This window comes from Pseudoliparis swirei, chromosome 18 (assembly GCF_029220125.1).
Source record: "Pseudoliparis swirei isolate HS2019 ecotype Mariana Trench chromosome 18, NWPU_hadal_v1, whole genome shotgun sequence".
Taxonomy (NCBI): Eukaryota; Metazoa; Chordata; class Actinopteri; order Perciformes; family Liparidae; genus Pseudoliparis; species Pseudoliparis swirei.
In genome coordinates this window covers 17,954,339-17,978,378 of record NC_079405.1, presented here as the reverse complement: position 1 = coordinate 17,978,378, position 24,040 = coordinate 17,954,339, and the positions used below count along the sequence as shown (strand labels likewise).

The following is a 24,040-nucleotide window of genomic DNA, read 5'->3' as shown; positions in this document are numbered from 1 at the left end:
CAATTAATCATACCAAAAATACTTTAATTCTAAATCAGCAGTACAGCATGAGGACTTTACAACCAAGTATGCTTCTTTAATCAGACTCAACTATCATATTGTGGATGACAGTGCCCTCAAGTGGTGTTCAATTCAATTCAGTTTATTTGTATAGCCCAATTTCACAAAATACAAATTTGTCTCGGAGTGCTTTACAATCTGTACACATAGACATCCCTGCCCCAAAACCTCACATCGAATCAGGAAAAACTCCCAAATAACCCTTCAGGGGGAAAAAAGGGAAGAAACCTTCAGGAGAGCAACAGAGGAGGATCCCTCTCCAGGATGGACAGATGCAATAGATGTAATGTGTACAGGACAGATTTAGAGTTAAAATACATTCAATGAATATGACAGAGTGTATGAATAGTTCATAGTAGGCATATTCCACTGGAGTTCAGTTTTACTAGACGGACTAAAACTGAACTTTACTCTTGACGCTCAAAAGTAAAAACAAAATGCTTTAATCAAAACCATAAGTCCACGGGATCGCAGATGTAATATTTATTGAAAAGTAGAGTAGTCATTTGCCTACTCTTGAAGCTATCAACTATTGTTATATCTTAGATATAAAGCTATTTTCTGCTCAGGGTCAGCAGGGCAGCATGGAGGGAAAGTAGACCTTTTCGGGAACAATGAGTTGACATTTACCCAAACACGTCAGCCTATTTACAATTAAAAAATGTGTTAGACCAAAAGGAGTCTTTCGGAGTGTTGTAAAGTGTAGATGCTGCTTAAGTCTTCAAAGTTAAGCTTCAATTCATACTTTTAGACAAGGCAGTGGTTGGAGAATTGTTCAGAACTTTAGAAAGATTCTTCTGTCCTTACATTTTTTGGCTTTGCTTTAAATTCAATTCATCAACACACCGTTTTCTAAACTGCAATTCATCTTTACATTAAGAGTAACAATACCACAGGGCTAATGGGGAAACAGGATCAATGTTTGAAGAGTGCAACGTTACATTTGTTCAGCAATAAAGGCATCCGTCACCACAACATGGAAACTAATTCCACTCAAATCATCTTCATTTCTGATCTTACATAATGTGTTTTTAATTTTTACCTAATGAAATATTCAACCAGAACAAATTATTCCTGTTAACTTAGACAGTTAAATACAAAGTGGTGATCATTACAAACTAAAAATAGAACTGAAAGTATAATTATGCATCAAATTGCTTTCATTGGTGAGCGGGCAGTGTGGTGATCCATTCACTATGAATAAAAACCACTAATGACATCACTGGCTTTGAGAAAGACGATATCAATGCAACTTAAAATGGACTTAAGGACCATGTGACCACATTTAAACCTGATCTCTGTGAACTGTGTCTTAAATTAGAATGTTGACTGTGTATACACAATTAATCCTGTAAGAAATCCTGTACACACTGAGAAGTTTAACTTTTTTTACAGTTTCCATTTTATATGAAGAGCAATTTAAGGCTTTTATATGACACGCAGAATATTGAGAAAAAAAATAACTTACAGTATATAAACAAGTGACAAGATAGTCCAAAGAGATGCAGCTAAACTGGGAAACGGGTCCTTAAATTGTCAGAGATCACAGGAACAAGAAGTATCTTCAGGGGGATTTTCTATTATCTTACATAATAATTTGTATACATCTCTTATTACTGCCATGGCGAACCCGATGATAAAGAGACAACTGAAAACAGTACACTCCGGCTGAGAAGAGACAGCAGCCGTGGCGAGATGATATCAAAGTTCATCGTGGGACATTTTCAGAGCGTGGTCACAGAGGTCTGCAGGGCACACAGAATAAGTAAACAATTAATTGAAATACAGTCGCTGGAAGGAAACAACATAACATAAATGTGTAATAGCGTGTACGACTTTAAAATACATTCTGCATGTTGAGTATTAAACACACCTGTCCTCTTGCTGCAGAGTTTGTCTTTGACATTTTCTGTCTCATGAGCGAAGAATTCAATGACTTCATCTTCATGCTGCTCAACAGTTGTTTCACACTGCAGGAATACGTTTGGAAAAATAAGATTACAAGCTGCACACATCACTGATTGTTTTACATATTTTGGCTGTGGGTTGCATAAAAAAACCCATAAGATTGAATAATAATAGCAGGACAATGCAAACATATAATGGTGCATTTAAGATTAATTTGTTGATAAATTCTACTTACTGCAAATTGTAAACTGCCTGTAACTCTGGAATCCAGCGTGGCCTCTGAGAGGTCCATGGCCTCACCACTCCGAGGCCTTATCCTAATGTAGGATTTCCTGTCTGTGGAAGAATCTGTGCTCTCGCCGTAGTCCCCCATCCTCTCACACACAGTCTCCATCAGCTCAAGAAGGTTTCCCTCTGAGCGAGCCAAAGGAACCTGGTGCCATCCGAGGTCATAAAAATCTCTCTTACCAAATGTAGTAATAATTACAACAGTCAGGTGACATATGAGTGCCCTTGTCTGATTTATGTATCTCTACTCTCGCAATCTAAAGCTAAATAAAAGTTATTCACACCATAGTATACGGTGTCAGACACTATTCAATTAGCACTCAAAACATACTGAGGTTTGATATTAAGCCCGCATTGTGGCCATCTGGCTGTAAATTAGTATCAGAAACAGGGCTGCTGTATGATTAATGTGAAATATATTTTCTCAATTAACAAAGAATCTGTTTGGTCTATAAAACATTAGAATCAGTGGAAAATACCCATCGCTATATCAATGTCCTAGACCTAGAGCACAGGGGTCATTACCAACTGTCTTTTGTGGTTCAATAAACAGGCCAAAACCCAAACATATTCTGTTTACTATCATTACAAAAAAAAACTTCCGAGAAGCTGAAAAAAATCGATAAATAAAGAAGGAAACGCATGTGCATCACTACTTCATTGTGCACTATAGTGTAGAAGTGGGGCTGAACGTGTTATGACGTAGCTGTACTGCTGCCGGCTCACCTCTCGAATGGACTGGCTGCCGTCTGGGTTAATCCGGAAGGATCCCGTCTGAGTCATTTTCTTTAGGTCTATTTGGGAGATGGCCCATTCCATCTCATCGACCAGAGCCCTGCACGCTGCAAGGAGCAGAGGGAGAAGACACGTGTGCATCAGGACGTCCTTCGTCCCCTGGCCAGAGAGTGAGGCTGACAGACACACACACACATACCTCCACATCTGATGTCCTGTCCTTGTCGGGCGGCCTGACTGACGCTCAGGAGGAGACACACAACCACACGCGACGTGAGCAGGACGGCCGCTTCCCTCATCTTGCATCTGAACACAGATTTCAACACAACACAGAACATCAACCGGCAAAAGAAACACTCAAGTGACTGTAGAAGAAGTTCAGCCAACATATCATTTATGTACAACTAGCGCGAACCAGAGAAAGATTCCCGCGCAATAACACACATTGTCACCTTCATCATCCAACTTACACGTTTCTGGCAGTGTCTTCCGAGTCCACCTTTACCTTATTACACGCTGTTCCATCGCTTTCAGTGGAATGTGGTGACGTATGCAACGGAGCTGCTGGACAGGATGGAGGCCGCGCTCCAGACAGCGCCCTCACGTGGCCCGGAAGATGCAGCGCGCTCAGTTGTAACGTTACCACGGCAACCTCGCAGCTCAGCAGAGACATTTTGCCGGTTTTTCGCGTTATCGACTGAACATGTGTGTGCATCCGTAACACAGGGCTCTCAAGTTTTGAAGACAGGCAAGAGCGACATTTCCATCAGCACCCCCCCCCCCTCTGATTGGCTATTGTGTAGCCCATTTCTTTTTTTTGATTGGCTGATAAATGGCACCTCACAGCAGAACTCCAGGGGAGCGCTTGATTCCTCCACGGTGAGGGCAGCGCGGCCAGCTCATGTTGGCGCGCTGCGGCACATTAAAACATTAAATAGCCGAGTTTTTTTCAGCGTGAGAAATACGTGTGGCGGGAGTGCGTGACTTAAGACCGAAATGCGTGAGTCTCACGCTCAATGCGTGACACTTGAGAGCCCTGCGTAACATATTACATGTAATTGGTTTTACACTTTAGATGACAATTATGTGCAGAACCCTTTAAAAACAGGCTATAAACTCGGAATAAACTGATTGCCCGAGTGAGTTTTGAAAGTCAGACAATACTGATAGAAATTAGTCCAACATGTGGGCTGTGATGCTCATTGTCATTGGAGCTGTCCGATCAGAGGGACCCAGCAGTAGGACAAGCAACGGTGTACAATGTCTGGATCCTGAACCTGAAGTAGATACATGATTCATTTTGATTTAATATATTGAAAAAATCTTGTTGTGAAATATCAAAAAGTGAAGAAATGCATATTAGATGGTAGGATGGATAACACAATACAGTCCACCAGCTCTAATAACCACTACTGAGAAAACTACTTGGAACACATTCTCAAAGTCAACAGCATAATAGCATAAATACATTCATTAAAACACTGTTGTTAGAAAGTAAAAGTATTTTTTCTTTTTATTGAAAAAAGGCAATAATATAATCCACTATCTCAAAAGATCTTTATAAATGATACCCAAAATACACTTCAGGAAGGAATGTCTTCCTTTTCACTAAATAAACTAATAGAGATTCAGAAACAACCAAAATTCATAAAAGTATTTTTACTTTTTATATTCAACAAGAAAAAAGAAAAAAAACAGATGGCAAATCATATAAACAACAGATATGGTGAACAAAGAAAAGCAGAAAATCAAATACTGTATCATACTGTTAAATTAAATACAATAAAACAATGGACACAATTTATATAATTTACAATGAAGCACATTGTCAGTTTCCTTCCTGGCAATGGAGCAAGAACCATTTTTTTATGGCAATCAGACACTTGACAGTGCAACACATTATGCAGTAATCAATAAAACATATGGTATAACTGTGGACATTACGTTTTCTATACATTTCACAATAAGCTATTTTATAAAATGGCCAGACTTACATTCTTTGACCAAATGCATGTGCCCTGCAGAGAGATATGTTCACTGAATGTTAAGTCCTCCAAACATCATTGTTTGATTTTCTGCTGTGTCAATGCTGCTCCAATATGTAAAAAATCCATCAGAGTGGCCCACTTCTTTTGTAATAAAGGGCTGGTTTTTTTCTTGTTTTTCCAACAGGGAAATTACTTATTAGGTCTTTTTCACATATGTATAGAACATTATTAGTCTTACAGAAAGTTTGTTGGCAAATGTAGAATACAATGGCAATAAGAAAACAAATTTGAAAACATATTAGACTGTCAAAGCTACGGTCAGCCTCTCTACACCTCAACCCTAACACACATATTCTTATGATTGTGATGGTTTTACTTGTGTCCTACAGTTGTGTACAGCAATGTGTGATTATTGTATTGATTTATAATTGTTTTTGATTGGAACATGTGCTCGAGACCCAAGAACATAGGCACAATGGTGGAGGCACTGCGGTCGTCTGCACAGTAATTATAACATACAAGTGCAGTTCAGTGTTTGGTCAAGGAAAAGGTGGTTTATTTATCAGCCCAAACCAGCAGTCCACAATCATAACTCTAAAGTGTTTTAATTATGTATTCTATTGTTTGACATTAATAATAATGTTCCGTCTATTTTTTTCTTCTGCTTTTTACATAGAATACTTATCTTATTTTCTAAAAAATAAAAGTTTTTGAAAAGTTAGTAAAGTGCACAAAAAGAAAGTCTGTCACCATTAGAGGCATTTTTATATTAGCACTCTATTGCAATCTTGTCCATATTTTGTACAGTAACAAACTCTCATGAAACTATTGGTACACCAAAGTCAAGTAACAAAAAGTATCTTGTCAAGACACAAGGAACACTGAGATACAATTAACATGACCAATGCTGCTACTCATGATGCAACACATCCCTTCTCATATTTAGCGTCTACTGTATCTCCCATATTAGCACCATATAGCCAACTCTTTCTGTAACGTTATGCACTTTTGCACACATCACACCCTCACGGAAATTTGGCTTAATAAAAAGAAAAAGGTTGACGACATATCCCCCAAAAGCTGAAGTTAAAGAAAATATATGTTTTAAACCAACCAGACATTTTAAAAAAAACAATAAACTACACAAATAAGAATTAAACAAAATGGCCTCAGCTTGACTGAGGACATTTTGAAGAAGAAATAGATACCAATAGAAGATACCAAATTATTAGATTCTAATATGTGAGAACCAATAAATAAGTCGCCTGCGACTGCCTCCAACTATCTTAAAGGGAGTGTCTGCTGCCAGTGTCTTTGTGAGAGACTACCACCAAGTAGTGGGGACTTAATTCAATATTAAATTTTTTTTATGACTGGCCCTGAAAGGATACGGGAAAAAAGGTTGTACGACCATATCCAGCATGAAATGACATAGAACTGTCACTCCTTTATATAGTATAATGCACAGGTGTGACTAATGACACATACTTTCTTTATTTCTCAAGTGTCTAAATATATTTACTAGAACAATTTGTTATACTAATCTTAGCATCTAGATGATTTTTTATACATCACTTAGATGTATCTTATCTGAATATAAGATGGAATAAATGTCAGCTGTGCAGTCCAACAAATGCAAACAAATTATTCACATCATTTGTAGTTTAGTTTTTTTTTCTGAATAAAACATACAGCATTCACATCCAACTTTTTTCTTGTTCTCACTGAGGATGTGTGACAATGAAAAAATCTGATCAAGTGGCAGGCTGGTGACCATATCTTCCATATCTGTCTACGGCATCTTTCGTAAAGTACTGGCTGAAAACCGACATCTGAGTCTCTCAGAGCAAGACCCTGGCATCTCAATAACATGGACTAGTAAGTTAGTTATTGTGCGATTTCTGAATGGAAACAATAATATCATCACTATCGGGTTAAACATGATATATTGGACCTTGAGGGGAGATTGTTTTGCAAAAACTTCATGTCAACTGTCACAATAACATAATTATTTCAGGCATTTAACTATTATTTGCGTAAACATCATTTAGCCGAGGTTGCTGAGAAATTTGCGATGGAAAACATCAGTCATTCGATTAAACTTCGGTGTCTGTACCGCAAAGACACTTTAAAAAACCTGTTAGGCACAGAGAGGTGAATACAAACACATACTGGCCCAGCTTCAGTGGTCCCACGCTTCCGTCGGGTCATCAAGCCAACATTTCATCACAATGCCTCCTCCTAGCTCTCAACCAGAGTATCAGAATCCATGTCAGTCAGTAAGTAAATGTCTGTGTGCCGTGACATCTGAAAGAGAGCGAAGAGATGGAGGTTCGGTCAGTGAGGAGAGAGCTGCACACAAGAGGGTTGACTCAACATAGAAATCAGCTAAACATCATTTTCTCAATCATGAGGACAAAAATAAATGTCATGAATTTGCCAAATACTTCCCCATTCTGCTGACATGAAGAAAAAACAATAGGCCTCAGCGACTTGCGAGCTATATATGTGTTTATGACAACATGTACAAGGCAATCTGTGTTACTGCAGCTCTTTTTATATTACTCTACATAAAGAAACTGTATTCTTTTTTAAGGGAATATAAACCTAGAGAGTGCAGAGACACAGAATGACGAGTGGAGTATTATATTGCAATTTAAAAGAGACATGCAAAATGAAATATATAATATTTTTTAATAATAATAAAAAATCACAAGCTATGCTGTGTTTTGATCAGGGGTAAATAGGAAGCAATCAGGTCACAATTTTAATTTGATTTATTTTACAATTACAGAAGTCGCTCACCTTGATACTCTTCCAAACTCAACTTTCCTCATTTAATTCTGAAAAGTCCTGCATAAGAGCATTGCTATTGCCTGCCAAAATGTTTTGTAAAAAAAGCATTTGGCCCTTTGATTACTATACAATTAGCAGGTAGTACAGTAAGGCAAGTTATCAAGTGTAGTACTTTATTTACTACATCAACATCTTATGAACTGCCTCAAAACAGAAATCATTATCGTCTTTTAAAACTGCCATGAGAAAACCTCCATCCTCAGATCATTTTCTAGTTCTTTTTTTCAAATACAAGATTTGATTACCTCATAATATATTTAACATTATTAATGTATTAATATTATATGATTCAGTCCGTTATTTCTCTCTTAAAAGTAGAAAAAACATAACATAGTAATTGCTCTCTTGCAATTCAGACAGAAGACGCCAACAAATGTCCATATATCCATCGTTTCCTGTTTATTTTGAACACACAGGATGCTTTATCCAGTAGCAAGGACAAACGCTTATTCATTCAACCCCGAAGAGCATAAGAGAGATAACTTCAGTGAACACATAGACGTTTTCTCTGCAACAGTTCAAACGTGCTTGGACCATGCTTTTCATTCGTCAGTGAGGGGTTGATATGACACTTTATGACGTAACAGCCTGAAAACCTCGAGAGAAACTTCATGGACGCTTTTGAGAATTCTGACCCAGAGCATTGCACCTGCACCCGATCCACCCCACTAAAAGGTGAACTTTTAATACCGACCTTCTGAGCTCTTACTCGGATTAATTTCCACATCAATCAGCTGCTGTTCAACTTCTTATGTTTAACCATGTTCGACAGACTGATACAAGGCAGATTGTGTGTTAACTTTAGTCTAAGCTGAAAATCTACTACTGTCTTACACTAAATTATGAGTAATTTATTTTTCCTTTGAATTGGTTTATCAAATGTGTCAACTATTTAGCCTTTATTTTGAAGTAGGTCTGCAGTCCAACGAATTTGTTTTAAAAATGTAGAGTTTATATTATTGATATTTTTATTCTCAGTAAAAGAAACACTTAAAAAAGTAAAATATGTTGAGAGAACAAACAGTGCAAAGCTTTTTGATTCAGATCAGGAGGTCTTTAATTAATCAGTGCAGGGCACACTAGCTTCATTACAGATGTATTTGCACCAGAATAAGAAACACATATTGTCTATACAATTATTGCTTTAGAGGGTCGAAAGATAGATTACAGTAAGACCCTCTGAGATTTTGAGGGCCATAAGTAATTTTGTATTTGTTTTTTGTTCTCGTTTGGTTTCCAGTTCTCCTTTAAACACAGCTTTCTCATGACAACTACAATTATGATTATGTTAAGCTACCACATAAGAAGTTCCTTTCCTTCTGTGCAATAAGTCAAGTTTACTTTCAGAAATTATGTATTGCAATATGACCTTTATACTACAATAATTAATTATGAAGCTTTTAACCACAGGCAAACAATACTGAATAAAATGTGCGGTTCAAGGAAAGAATATGTAAATCAATCCTATGAATTAGTTCTTTGCACAATACTACAAACGTATCTTTCGTCATACTCATTTAAATCCACTGATGAGCTCACTTCAATGTTGATCAACCCGAGTCGCTGGTATCAGGAATACTTAAGCACTAAAAGAGGATGAGGCTGCAGTCATATTATGCTTCACTTCTTTGAACGAACTCTGTTCACTAGTGTCAACTAATATTTTAAAGCCAGACCAGGTGACTTCTCTGACAGACTTTTTTAGATAATAATGGTCCTCTACTCAAGACAGTTTCAATCAAATTTGATCTTACGATTCATTGCTTGTGTTGATGAAAAGAAAAATCCTTCATTACAGACTTGGTTATATGGAATATGGACTTGTACAGAACAAAGAGAGAACTGGGACATGACAAATACAGTATTATGCATAATACTGAAACTTGCCACTTTAGCTTCTGAGACATATTAGACAGCAATCAGCAATTATATTACATAAGAAAATCCAGTGAATTAAACTGCTACAGAGACGGTACACTTAAATGAGGTAATGGATTGTGTCGAGTGCAAATCAGAACAGAATGAGCATCGTCTCCTTCCACCAGGGCGTTATCTGGTGGAACAATGTAAGGGGACCTGATGCAGCATTAGTATTATTAGCATTAGTGTGCATCTTGGGGAACACAGGAAAGAATCAGGAAAAGAAGATAACAAAGATTATTACTTTTGTTAGATACTTAGGTCAGCTGTATGGTAAAAATATGAGATACATCAAACAGTTACAAACCGGATAAGTTCAACAGCACAAAGGAAATGCAAAAGCCTTTATTATTGCGCTGAAAAAGTGGGATCATTTATATCTTTATGTGCTGCTCTGCTTCTCCCACACTCAATTTCCCATTAACCAACTTGTAGTCTTGTTAGATTATGTCTAATAACATTAACATTCCCTTTCTCGACGACCAAAGTATGTGAATTGGGAATGTGTTTGTACAAAGATGCAATGAAAAAACAAGCTGAACTGCTAGTTGTTCTAGTCTAGCTAAAACTTTATAAAAATTGTAGAAAATCTTAGAGATAGACAATGTTGCACAGACCACTCATATCAGAGTATGTCACTTTCTAAGCAGAGTAGGTTATAGTTGTTGTGTTTGAAGATTCTAACAATTACTGATTTAATACTGATTTATATTTGCTTAGAAGTCTTTTCAATCATCCAACAATGGTCTTGAATTTGCTGTGCTAGGGAACTATCAATTTGGTTTACTGGATATACCATAGAACCAAATGATGATACCCAGCCCAACATAACATCAACAGAAAAATGTTTTTTCATCATCCTATATGATCTATAAAAGTATTGCTTGTGTACAGGGCTCAAAGTCTCCATGAGGAAAGAGGAATGCTGGTGGTTACTGTCCTGTTCGGCTCTAGGAGTCGTACTCAGACTGCTCCTCTATGAACACAGCAGGTGGATTGCTTACCCTGCTACCAAAGTCCAGGCAGGATACCCCCAAGGCAACCAAACAATGCCACACCTGTAACCGAAAGAGGAGAGAGAAGTCAAGACACAACACGGTTTGTTCACACTTTTTTTAACCAGGGTTAAGTGTACTATAAATACATCTTTTGTGCAGCAAGAGCAATACATCCATATACAGCTGTAAATTACATAAGATTCATACTCTTAGTAACCAGGACTATAGTTCCTCAAATAAAAATGCTCTGCATTAAAAAGGTTAAAAATGTCAAAGCAATAAACCCCAAAGAAAGTCTGAGAAGTGAATGTAAAGTTGCAGTAATCCGACTCACCAGGTAGCCTATGAAGGACAGATAGGCCACGGAGAGCAGGGCAGCGAACACGTAGAACAGCACACTGTTCAGCGCCGTCACGTAAACCACCACAAAGTACATGTTGATCGCACAAACCACCAGGATGACGATGCCTCCGGAAATCTTCCACACCCTAAAGAAACAGGCAGTTTATTTAGACCATTCGGAAATATTATTTTCAGAAATGAAAAGTCTCCTGGAAATACTTTCTTCGAACAGTAACACTAGCTGGGTAAATTCCTACTTTGCATAGCTCAAGCTTGGAATCAGGTAAAAATAAACTTGTCTTTAACAGTCACACCCATGACATTGTGCAAACAAGTTGCTTTTTATTCATCAATGAATATTCAAACAGACTTTTATCAAAACAAATACACCAGCTGGCTGTCAAACTGAAAGAGATTTACATGTTTCACTTCTTCACTTTCGAGCTGATCTGACTTGGACCCTAAGACACATCCTGAAAATACAGAGTATGGAATTAATGATATAATAAAAGGTCTACGTTTCACTCACATTCCGTTTGCAAAGTCGTTCATTATGGATGTCAGACTGGTGAAGGTCAGAATTGGGATCAAAGCAAAGGGAAGCTGTTGAACAGAAAGAGAAGGCATGGTGAATATTTCTACAATATTTTGCCCAACACGTTAAAGATTTTCTTCACCGTATGAATAGCGAGGGCGTAAAAAAAAAAAAATTCTCCTGACCTGCATGCTTTGAAGCACATTGAGGAAGTCATTCATCCCCGTCAGATGTTCAACGTCCTGAAAAATGGCTACCAGCAGTGTAGGTGTGATGGCGATGGAGCGAGTCAGAAGCACACGGGCAAAGCGGGACCACCGGAGGTTCAGGAAACCCTTTGCAAATCCAAAAGTAAAAACATGAGCATACACTCATTAAAGCACACCCCTTTATTAAAACCCATTTCCTGCTATACAAACAATAGGCACTCTTACCTCCATGACAAACTGCCCAGAGTAAGTGCCTGTCATCGTGGAACTCTGTCCAGCTGCCAGGATCCCGAGCGCCCAGATGTAGAGGGCTGCAGGGCCAAAGAAACAGCCCAGGACCACTCCCTGAACACGCAGACATTCAAAAATTATCAATCACACATGTATCCATCATCATTTGACAGAGACTTGATTCATTTAAGTTCACATTTGTGTTTTCTTCATTTATATTTTGTGGCAATGAGCCCCCATCACCCATGATTTCTTCAATTCATCTGCCTGACTAAACCAATTCTTAGGACAGAGGGTGTTGACATTTACCGGAGTTTCCTCTTAGTTTCACATCTTGTATCTTTATCAACCTTTTTGAGTACATCATAACAGAAAACGCCTGCCTTCCCATGAGGTGACCCACCTCCAGTGTCCTGCTAGTGTGCAAGTTAGTTTAACAGAGGCGTGGCTTAATGAGATATAATCATTAATGTTATTAACTTCACCCGTTTGCTGTGACAAAAGTAACCTGTGCACAAATTCTTACAATAAATGAATATCATACAATATGTAAACTACACCAATTGTCACAATATCTTGTTTTTGATGCACATATTGCATCATTTTTTGGTAGCATAACATGTGTTGATTTATTGTATAATGAGAAAAAAGAAGAAAAAAATACTATAATGAATAGTATATAACAAACGTTACACAATAAGTACAACAAATGTATTATGAATTGGGAGACAGCTCAGTCCTATATTGATCTCCAGCATGTATGAATGACCATCATGTCACGTTGCACCTCACCGTGAAATGCTTTGAGAGGCTGATAAAGGATCAAGGACCCGCCCTTCCTCTCCTCGCTTCCTCCATTTGCAGCTTGTTCTTCGCGATTCTGAGATCCTTGGATGATGCTGTCTCCCCTGGTACTGCTCACCACACTCTCTCATCTGGGGGCTATGAGGGGGGGTGTGAGACTGCTGTTCATTGTATAAGTCTACATAGTCCACCATAGTCTGGCAGGGCAAGCTGATTGAGGGATTGAGCTGACTGAACACCCCCGTGTGCCCCCCCCTGATCCTGACCGCCAGGGCCACAGGTGCAGGGGGGTGGGGTGGGCACAACCAACTCACCCTGACCACAGATCCCCAGGGTTCAGCCCAGCCCCCCCCCCTACTCCTGTACACACATGTGGCCAGGTTCAGCTCAACACCATCATCAAGTTTGCGGATGACACACAGTGTGGTGGCCTGATCTCCGGCTGGACAAACACGGAAGGCCTCACCTGAGGAAGAATTGTCTGCCGTCACTCAAGGACAACAGCCTCCTCATGAATGTCACCAAAACTACCAAGCTGATTGTGACTTTAGAGAGGTTTTTAACACAACAGACTCAACACTGGGGATTAACGGATGGGACTGGTGAGGGTGGTGGGGAGGGTGGGGAGGGAGTCCATCAGTCCACATCTGACATGGATCAACAAACACAGACAAACACAGAGAAAGGAGGTGCAGCAGGCACCCCTACTCCTCTACCAAATCAGGCAGCTGAGGAATTTAGGAGCCTTCTCCTTCCTACCTTCTGTCCTTGAAGAGAGTCCTGTGGAAGCATCCAGCCTGGTTTGGCAACCGTCTGCTCACTGCTGAAGGTTGGACAGGAGAGAGTAGTAGTCGGCTACGCTGCACTATTGAACTACACTCCAACCCTGCAGGACTTTGTAACCAGGAGGGTAGAAACCAGAGCCGGCAGGATCATGAGGATCCTCACCACCAACAACAACAACCACACAGCTGCACTCAGGCAGGCGCCCGGCGCCCCGCCTGCAAGAACAGAGACAGAGAGAGAGAGAGCGAGTTTTCCTTTCTTCACTGTGAACAGGCCATGAACCCTGACCACCAGGACCCCCACCACACACCACAACTGCCCCTCTTAGGCACACACACACACACACTTGTAGTGTAAATATTGTAAATATGTTGTTGTGTTTTTGTGTGTAAATTGTACTTGTTGCCCTTGCACATTCTTCCTGCTGATGCTTGCTTTATTTTTCACTGCACACCCTGTGTGTGTATGTGACAAATAAAACATCTTGAATCTTGAATCTTGAAATGTCTGTAGATACATAAAAGTACTGTGTCCCTTTTCTGTGTGATCCGATTATATAAACGGTATAGAATTTGTACTATAAACACTAAAATAAATGTGCTGTGTCGCAATTGGGATATTTCCGTTTGTACACCTCTGTGTAGTACACTGTGTACACTATGTACTTACTAGCGGATACTCATAATGCACTGCATCCAGCCACACTCATCAGTGTGAACACATTCATTCACCAACAATATTAAGTATAGGTAGAGAAGAGCGTACATTGAGACACAGCAATGTTTCGACAAACGGGAAGTAATATTTCATCTAACGTCAATACAGCAGTGATTTATTGTTGTGGTGGTGATGACCAAACATACCCCTTTGTAGATGTCCACCTCCAGCGTGTCGTTGTTGAGAGGGAAGAGATGTGCGTGAGGGCTGCCGGTTGCATTGCACTGACTATTCTGCAACCAGGAACACAGACGCACGTTAAGTCACAAGTTGAGGCTCCGACACTTTGTGTCAACAGTAATAATCAAAAAACTATTATAGCACTGTGTTTCAGAATCAGCAGTAAAGAGAGAAATATTCTTAATGTTGCATACAAACCATTTCAATATTGGTTCTATTGAAGAAGGCCTGAGCAAAGATCGCTACGACAAAGACGTTGATGAGGAAGGAGATGAAGAGAGCAACAGTTGATTCAATGAAGTAGTACTTGTTGGCTTCCTTTACTTCGTTCTTATTTTTGCGATCAATATCCCGAGACTGGTAGATAAGGAAATAGACAGAAACACTCAACTTTCATAAAACACACACAATTTGCATTAAGAATGTTTTAAGATGACATTGATACCGCTGATCTTATGCTATAATGTATACTGTGTGTTAAACACAGACAAATATGCTTCAACCGTTCTAAATTATATCAGAAATTTGCATGGAACAACTTACAAAAACTATGTGATAAGTCAAAGGTTGTAAAATCTGAAAGAATTAACGTTTTAACAGTTTTGGGGATTGTGGCAAGGTCTAACTATTTTAACTATTTTCAAACAATTATGTTGATTATTGTTTAAAAAAAAGAACCTCTTCCCTAACCTGTATTATTCAATCTGTCAAATTACTTTTAACTCGACAAATTCTTGTCTCTCTGGGCAAAACAAATATTGCTCTCACCTTGACCAGCGCCGAGTGCAGGTAGATGTTGTGGGGCATGATGACGGCTCCGACGATCCCCACCGCCTGCTCCAGCTGCACAGGCCCACAGTCGGCACAGTAAGGTACAAACATCCCCTTCAGCAGCTCCGCTTGATTTGGCTTTACCAGCACATACTACGGACAAAAAACAGTCAAACATGTCATGGTGCCATAAGCGCTGTGGGAAAAATCAGCTGTCAACAAACACTTCATACTAATTATATTGGAAATTTTAGGAGACAGTTACCTCGTAACCAAAGCTGAGAGCCATAACAGTGATGAGAAAGCCAAATAAAGCTTCAAGTTTCCTCAGGCCTGCAAGGAGATAGAAATCAACACAGTATCAACACCGGGGTGCACAGTTTTCTTAAACATTGTCAAATAACAAGTGGAATATGGAGGATCAATACCATATTTGTCAAGAAAGAGGAACACAAATGTGTCTGTGATGGTGATCAGGACTCCTGCCCAAAGTGGAATACTGAAGGAGAAAGAGAGGAACTACAGTGACTCCTCACCGTTACAGAAATACACTCTGTAAATATCTCAAATGTTTGCAGTGGTGAAGAAAGTACCTGCCCATAGACAGAAGGTTGAGAGCTATGGCACAGCCAATGACCTCCTGCATGTCTGAGCCAATAATTGCCAGCTCCACCATCAGCCAAAGCATGACCCGAGGAACCTGAACAAGAAAATTAAGATTTAAGACACTATGGTCGAGTAGCAGATTGTATCAGTGAGCAGAGTTTAATCATCTCTTTATAAACTGAAACTTTACTCAATCCGATATATACTTCTCATTTTTCGACAAAATGTAGGAATATGAAGTAAAAAAATGTGCCGCTCTTCTTGACAATCTTATTTTGCATACAAGTCCCTTGCATAAGTAAGAAGAAAGGGGAAGATATGTGATATCAATGAGGAATGCTCACAGTTGGATATTGTCGGTTGCAGACTTCAGCCAAGTGCATCCCGGTGACGACCCCGAGGCGGGCAGCTAACCTCTGCAACAGCAGCCCAATAACGGTGGCTCCAAGGAGAATCCACAGGAGCTGAGACAGAACGATAAACATTAGTTAGATGTGCCAATTTCTTCCTCTACTTCAGCAGACACAATTACAATAGCTGCACTGCATACATGTTGGTCTCTTTCTGCTCCAAAGCCGACATATAAAACCTTCCTCAAATATGGAATGAAAAAAGCTCAAAACAGATGATGCTGTATAATCGTTAATGTTTTGTTCTTCATCAACAGCCAATATCTAGCAAAGTAAATTGGCACAACAAACATGTTTGGTTGGGAGGTCCACATAAACATTCCTATAGCTTTATATATCACCTTAAAGCCAGCTTTAGCTCCAGACTGCAGGTCAGACTCAATGTTCCCTGGATCCAAGTAAGCAATGCTCATCAGAAACCCTGGTCCAGTAAACGCCCAGAGTTTACGAAAACTGAACACCTGAATAGAGGAATACAATTAATTGTATTTTACTTCAAACAAACAAAATCTAAAACACGACAATGAGTAAAATCATTAAACTTATCAGTCAAAATTATAATCAAAGCTACATGTACAGGATTATATATGAACCAACATTTCTCCAATTGTGCTGCTTATGTTCTATGGAACAGTACCTGGCTGACGTTGCCAGGAATGACCACCTTATCTTCAAAGTATGTGGAAAAGGGTTCATCCTGCGCCACTGGTGAGGATGGAGGAGAGATGGAGCTGTACTGGTTTGTCTGGACTCCATTCTCCTCAGGGGAGTCCTCTAACAAAACCAGAGAAGAAAAACTATAATGAGTTATGAAAGAAGAGCAAGAGGAAAAACATACACTACCGTTCAAAAGTTTGGGATCACTTAGAAATGTCCTTATTTTTCAAAGAAAAGCATTGTTTTTTTCAATGAAGATAACATTAAATCAATCAGAAATACACACTATACATTGTTAATGTGGTAAATGACTATTCTAGGTGGAAACGTCTGGTTTCTAATGAAATATCTCCATAGGTGTATAGAGGCCCATTTCCATCAACTATCACTCCAGTGTTCTAATGGTACATTGTGTTTGCTAATCGCCTTAGAAGACTAATGGATGATTAGAAAACCCTTGAAAACCCTTGTGCAATTATGTTAGCACAGCTGAAAACTGTTTTGCTGATGAGAGAAGCTATAAAACTGGCCTTCCTTTAAGCTAGTTGATTATCTGGAGCATCACATTTATGGGCTCGATAAGACTCTCAAAATGGCCAGAAAAAAAGAAGTTTCCTGTGAAACTCGCCAGTCTATTCTTGTTCTTAGAAATGAAGGCTATTCCATGCGAGAAATTGCAAAGAAACTGAACATTTCCTACAGCGGTGTGTACGACTCCCTTCAGAGAACAGCACAAATGGGCTCTAACCAGAGCAGAAAGAGAAGTGGGAGGCCCCGGTGCACAACTCAGCAAGAAGACAAGTACATTAGAGTCTCTAGTTTGAGAAATAGACACCTCACAGGTCCTCAACTGGCAGCTTCTTTAAATGGTACAAAACGCCAGTGTCAACGTCGACAGTGAAGAGGCGACTCCGGGATGCTGGCCTTCTAGGCAGAGTGGCAAAGAAAAAGCCATATCTGAGACTGGCCAATAAAAAGAAAAGATTGGTATGGGCAAAAGAACACAGGCATTGGACAGAGGAAGATTGGAAAAAGGTGTTATGGACAGATGAATCCAAGTTTGAGGTGTTTGGATCACACAGAAGAACATTTGTGAGACACAGAACAGGTGAAAAGATGCTGGAAGAGTGCCTGACACCATCTGTCAAGCATGGTGGAGGTCATGTGATGGTCTGGGGCTGCTTTGGTGCTGGTAAAGTGGGAGATTTGTACCAGGTAAAAGGGATTTTAAATAAGGAAGGCTATCACTCCATTTTGCAACGCCATGCCATACCCTGTGGGCAGCGCTTGATTGGAGCCAATTTCCTCCTCCAACAGGACAATGACCCAAAGCACACCTCCAAATTGTGCAAGAACTATTTAGGGAAGAAGCAGGCAGCTGGTATGCTGTCTGTAATGGAGTGGCCAGCATAGTCACCAGATCTCAACCCCATTGAGCTGTTGTGGGAGCAGCTTGACCGTATGGTCCGCAAGAAGTGCCCATCAAGCCAATCCAACTTGTGGCAGGTGCTTCAGGAAGCGTGGGGTGAAATTTCAACAGATTACCTCAACAAATTAACAGCTAGAATGCCAAAGGTCTGCAATGCTGTAATTGCTGCAAAAGGAGCATTCTTTGACGAAAGCAAAATTTGAAGAAAAAAAATTAATACTTCAAATACAAATCATTATTTCTAACCTTGTCAATGTCTTGACTATATTTTCTATACATTTTGCAACTCATTTGATAAATAAAAGTGTGAGTTTTCATGGAAAACACGAAATTGTCTGGGTGATCCCAAACTTTTGAATGGTAGTGTATGTGTCGCTCCATCAGGTGCTAAATGCAGATACAGTCTGTCAGCAACTCAGATTTGGAGTTCTGATCATAATTCAGATTAGTTAGGAAAACATTTTTCATAGCAGTTTATTGCTGAGATTTGGGGAAGTGACGCAATCCCTACAACAACGTGCAGTTGACCATGCAACAGGATTTGAGTAATCCTATTTCATGGCTCCATCCATGTATGGGAGAACCTTAAGTAGCCCGATACCAAAAATAGAAGCAACATTTGCCCCATTAAACTTTTGGTCTCGTAAATAAAGAATCATTTCTAGACCTTTGCAGTGCTGCAAGACAAATACGTGTGTATTCAAGTGACAGTTGAACCAACACTCTGAACCCAACCCTAAACTCCAATTGTACAAAACTGTAAATATTTACTTAAAAACAAAGTGTAAGTGGGACCGGACAAAATAAGATTATCTTCATATTTAACAGAGATACAGCAGATGCATAAGGAATATCAAAATCTTTACCAATCAAAAATAAACCAAACAAGACATTTCAAGCTTCATTCATACATTTACAAAGAACAACTAAAGCTTTATTAATTTTTCTTTCTGATAAATGTTTAACCCAGTCTCTAAGACTTTTCTGTATAGGAGCTTGCAGCCATTTGTGGCAGTTTAATGACCAGAAGCAACAAATGGGAAGACCTCACTGGTGTTCAGCTAAAAGCAAGTCAACCTCAACTGCAAAACATTTATGGACTATGAAGTAAAGTAATAACCTGCAATTGTTTATCAGAACACAATAAAAGGAAAAGGATTACATACAAGAGACCATTACATATCTATATCATCTTTGTATTTATACCAGTAAACGATGTGTATTACTCACTGAGTTTAGACTTTTCATTCTTCCCTTCCTACATTTACAACTCACTGCTGGTCCCAAAGTCCACTGTTCCTTAACAATGATTCTGCTTCTATACAATTCAGTCTTAATTCACCCTTTTTGTGACTAGATGTCACAACATCAAGCCTGCATCCCGTTTCTAAGAATAACCCACAAGGAAAGAGAAGCACAAAATGCACACCTCGACAAACACTAGCCAAACTAATGCTTGCGGGGGTTGTCAATAAGACACAACCCCAAGAACAAATAATACGAAGAGTGACCTTTTGTGGCTTTTACCCTGTAACGATTCACACAAGCAGTAAAAAAGTTCACAAAAGAAGCAATGAGATTTAATAGCACTTAGATTCTCAAATAATTCCAGGGAATAAAGAAAATAAATCTTCCTTTTTAAAAATGTGTTTGTCAGAGTATGCATTGTTTAATAATGACACTGTGGTTACGTGCATTGAGAGAAAATGTACATTTCATATGTGTTTTTAACTGCTCAAACAAGAGTGTTTCACATTGGAGAACATGGCAGCTGTGTCTGCAACGTGATAATCATGTTTCTGTTATCTTAAGCAGTTACCTTCAAGGAGGTCTCCTTCTTGTTCGGCCGTCATCCCTGGGAATTTGATGGATAAATTTCAGCCTCCCTGAAATAAGACAACAACAGTTACATTATCTGAATTAAGCATAAAGACATGAATGTTGAGGGTAAAACAGTAATTATCTGGGAAGTGACGCTTTGCTTTCTGAAACAAACCAGCATTGAGCTGGAATTTGACAGAGCATGTCTGACAGATTTTTGTCGTCCTTTCCCCCAAAAAAACATAAAAATTGCGAAGTCACAAAAATGACAAAGTGACATTAACAGCATTGTGGAAGGTCACTAAATTAACGACAGAAACCTTGAGTTGACCATTTCCATCAGAGTTTCACTTCCACCACGTACATCCTTCCTCTCATAATATCATTAGTACCGGTACTTCTTGAATTTACCACCCAAAAGATGAAATGGAGTCCAGCCAGAATTTTTTTTTCTAACCCCATGTTCTGTGAGACGGAGAGCATAACCACTCAGAAAGCACGTGACTATGGATCATATGATACAAAGGGCATGCTGAGGCTGCAGACAGAGCAGCTTTCCCAACAGTCAGTTTCCATCAGAGTCCGACTTCCTTTAGTGCACAACTGAACATTTGAGCTGAGGTCCTTGAGCCGAGATTAGAATTTGCGCAATCTTAGAAATTAGCAAAATGTGATACATTTCTTGTATCGCGACCACAAATGATTATGTCAAAGGAATCTTTTTTACTAAAAAGGCAGGGATATTCTGATTTTTAAAAAAAGTGAACTGGCTTTTTTTTTCTATGAAAATGCTAAAAAAAAAGTTCATACATTGATCTGTATACTGCACTAAACCAAATTAATATATATATATATATATATTTATTTAGAATGATATTATTTTTGTACTTGTTGGCAGGACACTTCAGTTTTCTGCAAGTCTTAAGACACTCGCTTATTTGTCATGTGTCCTCGTGAGTTTTGTTGAGGCCTCCTTCTGTGGGTCTGGGCCAACGTGCCTCTCCTCCGTGGCTCCTTTCACCTGTTGAAACGGTGCTTCCTCTATACCTGCTGCAGCAAGCGGAAGCTGGACATAGCTTTGTATTTCTTTTGCTAACAGATCCAATTGTTTGTATTCTCATGCTCATTATTGCCAGCGACAGAGCCGTCACCTCGTCCATTTTAGTCTCCCTGCAGATTTTGGCCAGCTTTGCTTCTAGTGTTCCACTAGAAGCCCGGGGACTGGGGAGGACACACACAAACTAATCTCTGCTTGACGCTCAACGACTGACATATCTTTTTCATTATCCTGTTGTCAAAATTAATCACGCGACAAAATCAAGACTGTTTGGTGTCCTGGCTCCACACTGACATCAGGACAGCACAAAGTCTCTCCAGCTTCCGCCAAAAACTAAAAACACTGCTTTTCCGATTATATCTTAAATAAAAAATGATGAGCACTTAAGTGGCATTTACTTATGGTTTTACTTTCTTGAAGAAATGTTACCCTCTTGATTCTTGTTGTTCCGAGTTTGTACTCATGTTTGAATGCACTTATTGTTAGTGGCTTTGGACAAAAGCGTCAGCTAAATGACGTGTATTGTCATGTCAAACATGCGTCCCATTATCAGACAGGATTATTATAATTACTCCCCTGGTTAGACACTGAGCTACAGTTATAGCATCAGCTTTGGCTGCTGCAGGCTTCCACCCATCTGCTGACTGTCAATCACAACCAAAACATATTGTTTTGGTTGCCAGTCTGATTATGTCAATGAATTAAATATTGCATTAAAGTATCTCAAGATTTGATCTTGATGTGACAATAACAAACCAGCTATCTTCCTAAACTAGTACAAATTGTCCTACAGTGTAATACCGTTGAGATTTCAGCAGGCACACATGATGATGAAGGGCTGTTCAGCTTCATCAGTTTGCTCCAATCATTTTTCTCAACGTTATTCAAGTCTCAACAACTGTCCTTAATCTCCAAACAACCATGTGTCTCACACACACACCACCATAAACTAAACTCCAATAACAGTTTATTCCGCCAGCCTTGACACTCTGTTGCATGGATCAACATAAAGAAGTATTTAATCTTTTCTGTGAGGCCAGTGGATAGCAGGTTTACTCCAGTCCTGGATTATATATGCCTTTGAATGTCAGCACTAATCTTGCTCAACTCCATGGCGACCCTGTGCATGCGGTGAGAAGAGACATTTAGACCGTTTCCCAGCAGCTAAGAATGTGGTAAAACTGAATCTATATACTATTCTCAACATGAACTAATGACAGCACTAGCATCACAAAGTTCAGGTATTCAAACACATTTCATCAACTGCATGATTCACTTTAACTTTACCAAATGTTGTAAAGTTGGATTGGCCAAGATTGAACATGTAAATGAAAAAGTGGAAGTCCTTGTAAAAATAACTTAACTTTGTCATTCATTCATCTGCTTCCCCAAAAAGCCTGGGCCTCATGGGACACCATAGGGACCTAATCTGCACTGAACAGCTTTAATAATCACTAAATCTATGACAACTCCCAAACTGGCAAATTATCTAAAATGTTACACCCCTCCAAAGTATGGCCCTTGCAGGCTTTTATACTCCTCGTGAAAAAAAAAACTCGACAACCGTAACGCTAAAAGTTTAAATGGAAGAAAGACGATTCTAAATGTTAACCAAGAATCATATATGACAAAGTAGAATTTATTTACAAATATTCGTACTATTTTCAAATTTGGACTCAACAGCTCCAAAAAACACAAGACCCTCCAGGTCCAAGAGAACCCGGCTCTGTTCAACACAATAAACATTCAGCTGCTATGAAGGTTTAAAGAAAAGTCATCTCTGGCTTTGCAACACTAACTTTGACACACGAAACAAAACGTGGATTTTTACTTTGACTGGAACTACATAATACATTCTGTTCAAGGCTGGATTTTGCCATTAAGTGCAACACAAGGGTGTATTATCAGAATGCGGTCTGACCTCAGTGCAATTCATAATGTTGAAATCGTGAAAATACATTGAACATACTTGGTCACGTTAGTCAGGAGCTAACCAGAACGTGTGGCGTTTGACCTCTCGTCCTGATAGCTCACCATCTGGTGATGTGGCTGCAGTTGAACCAAGTCGCTTAAAAATAAACCAAGCCTGCCCGTTAATCAACCGCGTAGATATGTGAGCCAGCAGCCTCCATCACCTTCACACCCTCCCAAACAACCCGATGACATAAACCCGGTTTCACCAACACCGGCACAGACGAGCTACTGTTACTATATCAGTGCGATTGAGCTAATACGTTGCCATGAGTGTTAGCTGTTTGGTTGGATCAGCTGCCGTTGCCCTGATCAAAGTATGAAAACGTTCTTACCTGAGTGTACTTTACGGGAGGGTTGTGTTTGGACAAGTAGATCTGATTTTAAATTGACACCATGTGCGTAAACTTGAAAGTAGCTAAATAGCACATTGTCAAGCTAAATCCTGGCAAAGTCGTGTCTTTCCATGTCAACTGTAAGTTCCAGAAAAGTCAATGCGCATGTGCAGTAATATAACTGTTCTGATTGGTCATTGAGTTCTACACAGGGGAAATATATGCCCTGGATTCAGCCTGCCAGGTGGTGCTGGCGGTCTTTTTATTAAATAAGTGAACGATACAAACTGTAGCTCGTGTTAATATTTCAAATTAAACAGTGTACGCCTACTTGGATAGGGGTTCTTGCTTAGCTGTATTTATACAATGTATCCTTGCAGGATTAATAAAGTATATATTTATGTATCTATGTACCTATGTATTTAT

The 24,040-nt window shown here is 39.3% G+C and overlaps 2 protein-coding genes across 2 annotated transcripts; both read right to left on the bottom strand.

Moving 5' to 3' along the window:
* Positions 1–3: 3 nt before the first annotated feature.
* cnpy2 (canopy FGF signaling regulator 2) lies at positions 4–4,551 on the bottom strand. The gene is made up of 6 exons (XM_056436848.1): positions 3,462–4,551; positions 3,191–3,297; positions 2,983–3,098; positions 2,204–2,401; positions 1,934–2,030; positions 4–1,805 (listed from the first exon to the last, which is right to left on the bottom strand). The coding sequence occupies exons 1-6, from the start codon at positions 3,704–3,706 to the stop codon at positions 1,762–1,764; spliced, it is 807 nt and encodes a 268-aa protein (XP_056292823.1). The 5' UTR covers positions 3,707–4,551; the 3' UTR covers positions 4–1,761.
* A 93-nt stretch (positions 4,552–4,644) lies between these two features.
* On the bottom strand, positions 4,645–23,755 carry LOC130208005 (natural resistance-associated macrophage protein 2-like). The gene is made up of 17 exons (XM_056436847.1): positions 23,615–23,755; positions 20,250–20,316; positions 16,982–17,118; positions 16,686–16,805; positions 16,279–16,398; positions 15,922–16,028; positions 15,757–15,827; positions 15,594–15,661; positions 15,326–15,481; positions 14,756–14,914; positions 14,524–14,610; positions 12,065–12,184; positions 11,816–11,965; positions 11,625–11,698; positions 11,088–11,241; positions 10,760–10,813; positions 4,645–7,286 (listed from the first exon to the last, which is right to left on the bottom strand). The coding sequence occupies exons 2-17, from the start codon at positions 20,281–20,283 to the stop codon at positions 7,221–7,223; spliced, it is 1,677 nt and encodes a 558-aa protein (XP_056292822.1). The 5' UTR covers positions 20,284–20,316; positions 23,615–23,755; the 3' UTR covers positions 4,645–7,220.
* Between the last annotated feature and the right edge of the window lie 285 nt (positions 23,756–24,040).

Bases quoted from the DNA above. Each gene is read 5' to 3' on its own strand.
- cnpy2 (XM_056436848.1), bottom strand. From the start codon at position 3,706: ATGCACACACATGTTCAGTCGATAACGCGAAAAACCGGCAAAATGTCT. The intron at 2,031-2,203 runs GTAAGTAGAATT...GTATTCCTGCAG, and splicing joins CAGGCAGTTTACAATTTGCA to TGTGAAACAACTGTTGAGCA. The intron at 1,806-1,933 runs GTGTGTTTAATA...TGTGCCCTGCAG, and splicing joins ACTCTGCAGCAAGAGGACAG to ACCTCTGTGACCACGCTCTG.
- LOC130208005 (XM_056436847.1), bottom strand. From the start codon at position 20,283: ATGACGGCCGAACAAGAAGGAGACCTCCTTGAAG. The intron at 15,828-15,921 runs GTACTTTCTTCA...TTTCTCCTTCAG, and splicing joins AACCTTCTGTCTATGGGCAG to TATTCCACTTTGGGCAGGAG. The intron at 11,966-12,064 runs GTAAGAGTGCCT...GGATTTGCAAAG, and splicing joins CTGGGCAGTTTGTCATGGAG to GGTTTCCTGAACCTCCGGTG.